Genomic DNA, 10,386 nt, shown 5'->3' on the forward strand with positions numbered 1-10,386 from the left:
GGCATTTTCAGATAAAAACGTCAACACAAAAAGTTATAATTCTTTCAACTATTATTCATTATTTTAATAAAATTTGAAGTTGACCCAAGTAGAAAAATAACCATGATTCTTCAGACCAGAACAATGTGTTCAATAAATTGATTCTGTATTCCCAAATTATGAAAATTGTTCTGCAACTACAAAATCTGTCATAACTATGTTTTGCTCAAATGAGCCATATTACCCTTGTTTACCCTTCTAAGTACCCTTCTCTTTCTGGCCATTGTCAGTTCCTCCTACCATCTTTTTTATTTCTTTCAGCTAAGACATTATTAAAATATGCTCACAGCAAGTACATTTAGATGAACAATAATAAAAACTTTGCAGTGTGGCGGGAGAGCAGTGTGGTGTTCTAAGATTCTTTTTTTGGTTAAATCTGAGTTTGAATCCTGACTCTGTTACTTGAAGCCAAATGTCCTTGAGCAAGTGCTTACGTGATGATTTCTTCAATTCTCTAAATTACTAAAAAATGAGGTTAATAAAAACAATGGTATTGACTTAGCGGTAAATGATTTGTATACTCTAATTCTCGTAACAACTTGGTGAAGTAGTTACCTTTAATATCTTTATTTTACAAATGAACACACTGAGATTTAAAGAGGTTAAGGAAATTGTTCAAAGACATACAGCTTCTAAGTAGCATCACTAAAACTCAAATCTCCATTTTTTTTTAAATATTACTAACAGCCTCCCAAATAATGCTATCTATAGACTGCTATTTGTGAGATTCCTTAAATTTGTTTATTGTTCATGATATATAAAAGACTTTTAATAAATATCAGGTCCTTTCTCTTTGTATCTACATGGTACTTTTAGTTTTCTCAAAGCAGTTTATATTTCTTATTTCATTTGATCTTCGTCTGACATATAAAAAAAAAAAATGAGACCGAATGTATCAACAAATTGCTAGAGGAACTGATCTGAGGACCCGGGGGGATTTCTCTCTTCATATTTACTACCTTCTTCTCGCCAAACCTTCAACCTGTCAAAATCCTGTAAGAAGAGATTCATTTTTCTCTTGAGTCTTCCCTTCCTTTTTGGCTCCAGGAAGAAAGGCATATGAGTACCTTGATGTTACAGAACCTGATAACATACACTTAGAATGATTACTCTGTGATCTTTGGGATCATCATGGCAGAAGGCCACTCTCAACTAGACTTTTGCTTCCCTGCAATGACAAGCCTTAATGGAATCTGGCCCGCGGAGTGTCTGGGCTGTGTGCGAGGCTGGTGTCAGAACAAGTGCAAGCAAGTTCCCTGAAGCTCAGCCATTACAACATTGTGTAACTCAAACATTCCTTCAAGGCAACACCCACCTTTTCCAGTGGGAATCTACTGAAATAATTCCTCTGGAAGCAGTGTGAAACTGGGGGGAGGGTATGAAGTATGTGCTTTTGGAGGAGATCATGGATGGGGGAGTGAGTGGAGACAAGGAAGGGGGAGAATGACAAGCAAAGATGGAAAAAATAACCAGCACTGCCATCAAAATATTCTCCTCAAGGATGAGAGAGTACACCCTACAGCTGTTAGCACTGTTCAGCATATTTTGCATATTTACATATACCAAGTATTTCCAAACAGCCTTGTGTTTGTTTTAAAATCTCACACGGAGATGTCTGGTAAAGCTGTTACTGTGGAAAGCTTATTTTGTTAGTGATGTTTACAAAACTTTTTTAAAAATTTTGTATATACATTATAAGTTGAGCCGAAGAGTCACTGTAAGTACCCACATTAGAGAGAAATATGGATTAGTTCATTTACCCATAAGACAACATTCAGACCAAAACATCCATGTCCTAAGGCAAAGAAAGCACTTATATGGTTGAAGCTAATTTTTGAAATTATTATTTTTGGTCCAATACAAAATGAAACACAGGTAATCACCCAGTGATCCTTGGTTAGTCCTTAAGCCACTAAAGCGTGATTTTCTTAGTTGCTGTTGAGTCTCATCTTTGATTTAGATGTTTTGTTTTGTGTTTTTTGTAAGAAAAATGGTCATACTGAATAGATTTCTCATATAGCCAATTTTTTGGAAACCTAAAATACCACAAAACCACACATAGCCCATTTGTAAAAGATTAAGAAACTTCCAGCAGAATGCAGTTGTTTAAAGCTGTATTTTCCTTTTAGCAAGATCCACTAGAAAAGGATAGAGTGTCATGCTTAAAGGGGAACAGATTTTGTATTTTTTGGCAAGATATTAAATTCTCTATTGCTATATTTGGCTCCATGCAAATAGTCTCCTGTACAAGTGCAAAGCAAAGATCAATGCCGGTGTTCTTCATTCAGCCATAGCCAAACTTGGTATGGAAAGTAAAACAGTTTTGCTTGTGTGTTGTTTTTAAGAAAGTCTAGCTCATTTATTGATGAACAGAATTTTAGAATATAGGTACCTATTATACTCATTAAATGTATCAAAACATGTTTGGTTTCTATAACAGTTTTTCCACTGCTTAACTGATAACAGATGTAATGATTCAACCTAGACAGAAATGTAAAAGCTTTACCACGTCAGAGTGGTTATGTATAGATATTTAGGCAAATGTGTATAAGGAAGTCAAATGAGATGCTTAGAGACTTAGAACATCACAGGATAGGCATATGTTCCCAAAAAAGGAAGCAAAACAATTAAATGGTAGTGATTGTCCCCAAAGAAAACACACTTCAACCAGGAAGAATCTGCACCAGATGTCCTGCTCTCTACCCTCCTGAGTGCCTGTCTGAAATAAATACCACATAACCCTTTGGGTCCCGAGGCACTATAACCATGTGAAATGTTTGAAATAGCAACAAAAATTTCTTTTATATGCAATTATTTAGGTGAATGAATATGAATCCTACATAAATGAGCAATGCAAACATGGAACAAGCCTTACTAGTTCCAGTGATACAGTAAATCCTCCTAGATTATAAGGTTGATTAAAAAAAATATTGAAATCTAATAGTAACTGTAGTATGATAGTAACTGTAGTATAATAGATAGTATGGCTCCTCACAAAATGTCTACATCCTAATCCTCAGAATCCGTGAACATGTTACCTAACATTTAATGATTTTGCAGATATGATTAAATTAGGGACCTTAAAATGGGGAGATTATCCTGGATTATCCAGGTAGAGCCAATGTAATTACAAAGGTCTTTAAACATGTAAGAGGGAGGCAAAAGAAAGAGTTTAGAGTGATGCCATATAAGAAGGACTTGACCAGCAGTTGCTGGCTTTGAAGATGGCAGGAGATGGCCATTAACCAAGGACTCTAAACGCTGAAAACAGCAAGGAAACAGATTCTCTCTGCTTAGAGTATCCAGAAGGAAAGCAACTGGCACTTTGCTTTTAGCCCACTGAGATCAGGGCAGAATGTCTGACCTACACAGCTGTAAGACAATACATTTATGTTCTTTTAAGCCATCAAATTTGTGGTCATTTTTTACAGCACCCATAAAAACTCATAACACTAATCTAGTTTAAATATGGCAGACCATTCAGAAGCTTGTGCCAAATTATTTCACCTGTAATGCTGGAAGGTCTACTGATTTCCAGGCTTTGCACTTTCACATTCAAGATTCATTTAATAAAAAAGTAGAAAACACAGGTTGGGAAACTCTAGTTTCCTTTTAAAATATAAGGTCTTGGACTACTTTCTGTGTGCACTTTTTCAAGTCAATGAATTGTCAGGAAAGTTTCCTTTGTTTGTCCATACTTCTTATAGTAAATTCTGTATCAACAAATGTAAAACTGAAACAAAATACACCTGTCCCAAAGAGTCAATCTATAACTTTAGAAGTATTGTATTAAAAAAATTTATAAGCTTCCTGTTATGTAATTATATAGCCCATTTCACTTGCAATTCATTATAAATACTTGTTTTATAATCCATTCTTCACTGTGACAATACATTCTTTGACTCTAGAAATTAACTAATCAAGGAAAACATCTATGATGTTTTAATTTCCAAAGATATCTGTAAGTTGCTTAATTAAATAAGAAAACAAAGAGCTTTAGGTTGTCAAGAAATGCTACATTAAATATAAACATTAAGTTCACATTAAATTATTTATTGAAGAAATTGAAGATGACATCTGATTTTATTACAAAGTCCTCCATTATTTTATATCATTGACACAGTTATGAGACCTGCATTTGAAAAGTGAATAGAAATATGAAAATGTCTCTTCTCCCACCCTCAAGAAAAACAAAAAAAATGATTTTATAATTAGCTCGTAAAGCTAAAAGTTTTATGAATTATATATTTTTTGTCAATTGAGAATGACAACATAGCTAAGATTAATTTGTCCTTCTGAAAATGTAAAATTAAGATAGCATAAAATTGCTCAAAAAACTAACAAATCTGGAATTTCATTGTAGTTCAATGTTGTAAGATATTTCTATCATTAGATTTGTTCACCTAATCAAGTGACAGATATAAAGTTCACCATACTATGTATTTTTTTATAAAAGTATATCATCTTACCTAGATTTATATGATGATAACAAATTAAATCCATGTTTTTCTTTCAATATATGCACTTTAAAATGACACAGAGTTCACATGAAAACCTTTCCCTATATTGTATATCCAGAAAAAAATGTATGGAATAGTATTTTTAAATCAGATATAATATCCAAGATTGTAAATATCCTAAGAAATTAAATCAAGTATGTAAATAATCATTAATTTTTGCCCTAGCCACAGCATGGAAAAAATGTACACCTTTATTAGTATAAAGAGATATTAGAAAAGTTCACATCTTATGCATATACCAAAAAAGCTAATTAAAGAATCTTGTATTCTAAAAGAGTTTTTCTTAGGTCAAAATTTAGTAGTCCTGAAACTGTTAAAAAGGAAGTTAATTATGGTGACACACCCTTTTCTAAAAATGTCATTGCTTACTTATACAATGAAACTGGCAAATTACACTTAATTATTATTTCTTGGAATTTTACAAGAGAATTCAAATTAATTTGCTATTTCAAGAGAACTAGTTGAATCAATTATTTGAAACTATAAAAATATTTTTCAAACAAACAAAAAGCACAGTAGATGATAAAAGAAATAAGAAAATTAAGATATTTTAATAATAATGACTATTTCTATACTTTGGAAAAGTGTATAGGGTAAAATTCCCAGAGAGCACTGAAAGAAAAAAAAAACTTACAGAAAAATTCTGAAAGTTTATTCTGTGACCAATCTCATGACCAAGTTACCAAGGTAATTAACATTTTGAAGATATTGAGACTGAAGTTTCCTTGCAGGCCCTGTCCACGCCTCAATCTCCAGTCATCCACTTTTGTGTAGTTTAAGTATTTATCTTCAACATACATTACTGAATAAAACTTTAACCTAATTTTTCTAAAACAACTTTAATAATAGTTTTAATGGTTTAATACCAGATTTAAAGGGCTCTTGGGCCATGATTTTAGGAAATAAATTTCAATTTCTCTCTCAAACAAGCCTTAAATTTTCTGAAAGATGTGTCTTTTATCCTGGATGAAAGAAAAGCAAAACAACAGAACAAAACAAAACAAAACAGCGTCCTTAAGGTCCTACATATTAAAATCGACAGGCTGATTTCTGTCTTGGTCTCAGTTTCTGCTTTCTGCTGTCCTTCTGCCTCATATAAAGGTGATCAATCACAGGAATTCTAACTGCCATCAATACCCCTTCGTAACTGTAATGGTTCAACTAGACTCTTTCCATCTTCAATAACTGACACAGTGTCAACATCTGCTTCCAATAAAGTTGTTTCTTTTTTTCTCAAGTAGAGTAAATCTGCTGACTGAGATTGTAAAGGGTTGTATTTTTTTCTCCCCCTTTCATGCGGAAGATTTTTTCCACCATATTTTGCAATTTTTCCTCCAAAGCAAGTAAAAAAAAATTGGATAACTTCAAAAGAGTTGTTTTTATTCCAGGTGCTAAGGAAGTCCAAAATATAACTGAAAAATATAAACTTTGGTGACTTAATGAAACTGTTGCTTTAATTTTAAAGAAAATAATACATGCAATCCTAGATGAATACAGTTTTGGAATATATGAGAAAACTCAGAGTTGGACTACATCCATTAAGAAGTTAACTTATTTTCCTTCATAAATGGAACACCAAGATATTAGAGATAATTAATAAATTTACATTCTATCTTCAACACCTAGTGGAAGGCAAAAACTCTCTTGTAATAATTTGTTACTGAAAAGCACATATATTTGACTGCTGCAGAAACGCATATGAAAATTAAAAAGAAGGGACATTTTAGGAGCTCAATTTTATGATCTACTTATTCAACCGATAGACTTTTGTGGTAGCTATCATTTATTGAACATCTTTTATGAGACAGATAGATGATTGATCATATGTATGATTTCCAACCTTCACAGACTGACTGTTAGGTATTATTATCCAATTCATTCACAAGACAAATAAATGAAACCTCAAATCACACACATCTAACTATGGCTAAGCCAGAATTCAGAGAATGACCTAATGCCCAAGCCAATGCTCCTTTCCATTAATTCATTCTGCTTCTCTATTCAACTCCCAGTCAGAACTCCAACATAAATACTTTCCTTTTCCACCACTTAATGACAATGCCTCATAGACTTGAATTGGCAAATATTATCTAACAAAGGGACACTCAGTAAGGAATAGAATGCAGTTTCTTGAAATATAATTTCTGATCACCACTTTAAACTACAGATATAACATTAAACCATAGTAGATGTAAAAGCTAGATAGATTCTGTCATAAATTCTACAGGTCTTAGAGTAGGAATGGGCAATATTATTTGCATAATAAATAACAAACTCCTCAAGGGTATGTTTTTATGCCAGCACCTAGAATTTTTTTAAGTTTATTATAAAGTTAAAGAAATTAATTTCTCAATTATTTGAAATCCACTGGTTCTCATTTGCAAAATTTAGAGCAATCCTGGCCATTTTTGCTTAAGATCATCATGTAAATAATTTTAAAAAGAAAAAGAAAAATTAGAAGGAGAAGTTAGGGAAGATCATTAACCTTTTTAAGAAGAAACATTGGTTTTTTAAAAATTTAGAGACTTTTCAAATAAACAATGATAGATCAATAACCTGTTAGGATCTAAATTGTCATTATTTCATTGTTTCTTAGCTCATGATAGTTTAGTGGTCAAAGCATAGATTAGAAGTCAAATAAATGAGATGATTTTCTAGGGTCTAGCACATAAACCTTTAGAAAGCTTGAATAAAGTCTGATTTGTAAAACTGTCAAAGGTGGAGTGGTTCCAAATGAAACTGGGGAGGTGGGTGGTAGCCCTCAGTAAAGCAGTTTGGAAGACTGTAAGTTCAACAGCATCATTTTGATGTGAGAAAACCAGACCCAGTAAGTGACAGCATTTTAAATTTAAATTCAGAATATCATTGCTAAATTACAACTCATCCTCCTTTAAACTTCTGGTGTTAAGAGCAATATGACCATAACAAGGGGCTGCCAGACAATTATAGAGAGACAGGAACTCACTCTCTTTTGACTTAGATTTTGATCCACTCCTTGTATATGCAAGGATCTAACCCTTGCAGTATGCCAACAATGCCCAGGCCTGTTCTCAGTAGGAGAGTCCACTTATAAATCTTTCCTGTGTATAGCAGAATTCAAGTTCCCAACTCTTCTTGGGCCTCCAGAGTAAAGGAATATACTATCCTATAGTTACCAAGAGTAACACAGAGCAGTCTCAAGTCAGGGAAAAGCTATCTAATCATCTATTCTCTCCCCTTCAATTCAATCCAGTGGAGAATAAGGAAAGGAGCAAAGAGTTAATACTTTTTTTCTCTTAACTGGGAAAATACAATTGAATAAACTGAATGAGTTAGAGTAAAACACTATTCTAAGAGAAACTGCAAAGGAGATTAATAGGTTACAAGGGGAGGTGAGAAAATATATAATCTCCAGTGAGTCATCCCATGGGAACTACCAAATATTTGTCTTCCAAAACTCAGGAGGACACTAGATGAAACCAATTTTATAGACTCGTTCAGCTCTGTGCTTCACAGATTTGGGCAAATTACAAACAATTGTATCAAATCAAATTGTAAATCAAAATGTGGATAATTTAACCAAGCCAGGCCCTAGAAATTTAAGTTAATATCATTAGTAAAGGGAAGAAGATACCTTAACTTTGGACCTCACATTAGGTACAAATGTGTATATTATGTTAAGGAGAGTCTGGTTAAGAAGAAGCAATGTATGGAGTGATGAGAATACAATGAGACAGTATATAGATTTATAACTCATGAGATGTACCAGGAAAGAAAACTAGTACATAAAGTAGAGCTAAGGGAAATATTTAAGTTATTTGTGAGAACTCTGCCTAGCTAAGTGGAGGTCGTGCTGTTCTTATGTCTAAAATGTTCACATACATGATATACACAATTTAAGACGGAAAGTGGTATTTCACTAAATGGTGTAATTCACATGGTTGAGGACAGGTATGGAAAAAATTTGAGAAACTTTTTTACCAAATGAAACTTCTATATAACATTAACTTTTTAACATGACCCATTTCTGGAAGCAGTTAAAAGAAAAATGGACTTTGCCTTAAAAGTCCTTAAAATATCGTTAACTGCTACTTTCATAATTCTAATCTTTTCCTAACAGGGTCTTAATAATAATTGCAACTTTGCCTTATTTAGATTCTGAAGGCCATGTCAAGTTGAATCTGGGGCCTTTAATAATAAATTTCAGATAATAAACTATAGATTCATTAATCCAATTTTAGTAATTGTGGCATAAATCCAAATTTAAATTTCATTTTTCCCTAATTTTTTATTAAAAAGAATTAAATCAACTAAAACCAGATTTAAACAACAACGACAAAAAAAACTTGTAAAAATCTATGTTTAAAATAGTATATATACAATATATTAGTTTTCAAATTACAATGAAAGCTAACATTATCAGAAACAGCCACTGAAATAAAGGCTTTGTGATGTATCTAGTACCTTCCCAAATATTATCACTTCAAACTATTTCCAGGAAAAAAAATCCACTTAAAATATGACCTTAAAAATAGCCATGAATGAATAATTAGGAACATATGAAAGAAGTCACTGGCACTCAAAGGTAGCATGGTTAAATAATTTTTTTTTTTTTCCGAGAGTTGGATAAAGCTCTGGTCTTATTTATCAAAGTTGGATGGATGAGAAAAAAAATTATATACTCTGAGCAAACCGTCTACCTGATCAAAAGCTGATGCAAAACTTCCTTAATCAACTTCTTTGGGAGAAATCAAAGTAATGAAATATTCTTTCTTTACTGTGGTCATTAAAACTTCCTTTTCAAGCTATTCATATGACTCAAAGCTAAGTAAGCTAGCATGGAATTAAATCTTCACTGAGATTTAATGTAATACAATACTATGTTGGCTTGGCTATGGTGCTATTTTTATAAAAAAGAGAAACTATCAAACACTTGAGGTAACCTAGAAAGCACAGAGCATATCACAGACATCTTAAAGACAAGCATTTTAAACATTTTGCCAGTGCTTCTCTGAGAGAAAGTTCTTTAAACAGAACTTAACAATGTTTACAATATTAAAAAACACACATCCCTCAAAAATACTCCATTGATGCTAAATCAAACTTCTGTATTTCTACAAAAATAGATGCACATAGAGCTACAAAATTGTATTCCTGAAAGAATGAGCTTTTTCATTTGTGGTTCATCTTTTCCTGACAAAGTGGTCGGTTAAAAAAAAAAAAATCAAAATGAAAAATTAAACTATGTATTGATAAAAGCAAGACAAAAAAAGAAAGTTGCACAGTTGGCAAAGGCTCAGATGAGGGAAAAAAAAACAAACAAGAATGCTTTTCTTCAATGTCTAAGACCCACTCTTCTTTCTCAAGAAAAGGTCCCAAACCACAGTCAGCTAGCTGACCCTTCCTCTTCTTCCATGTCTATTGTGTCCCATCACAGAATGGAAAATCCTGGCAGCATCTTTTTCAGTGGGCCCGTGGATTCACACTCCAACCTGACTTGCTAATACTGTGTGTTTCAGTACCATGGTGATTCCTTGCTCTTGTCTTGATGCTGTAGACCTTGAAAAGATGACAATGAGAAAAACGAAAAGCATTAATACATGTAACCCTCAAAAAATGAGCATAATCTACAATGCACTGGATACAGAAACCAAAAGGGCATCTAGGCAACCATGAAGTATGGTCTAAAGACCACCTGACCTCTAAGGAAAGAAAATCTGTGCTTCAGATCACAGTTTTCAAAAAGCTAACCAACACAGTAAGCGACAAAAACTAGAGTTTGCTATTTGTACAGTACAAATTCTTTACTGTGGTTTTTATTTCCTTGGAGTATGAGTGAATGATAAAT

At 32.9% G+C, this 10,386-nt stretch overlaps 1 protein-coding gene across 1 annotated transcript in view; it reads right to left on the reverse strand.

Annotated features, from left to right (window-relative positions):
* Positions 1 to 9,726: 9,726 nt before the first annotated feature.
* Positions 9,727 to 10,386, reverse strand: part of VGLL3 (vestigial like family member 3) — a 41,674-nt gene continuing 41,014 nt past the window's right edge. The window contains exon 4 of the mRNA XM_025042503.1: positions 9,727 to 10,097. Within this exon, the coding sequence (XP_024898271.1) occupies positions 10,054 to 10,097 (44 nt within the window). The 3' untranslated portion in view covers positions 9,727 to 10,053. The remainder of the gene's footprint in view (positions 10,098 to 10,386) is intronic.

Source organism: Pteropus alecto, unplaced genomic scaffold (genome assembly GCF_000325575.1).
Source record: "Pteropus alecto unplaced genomic scaffold, ASM32557v1 scaffold239, whole genome shotgun sequence".
NCBI lineage: Eukaryota > Metazoa > Chordata > Mammalia > Chiroptera > Pteropodidae > Pteropus > Pteropus alecto.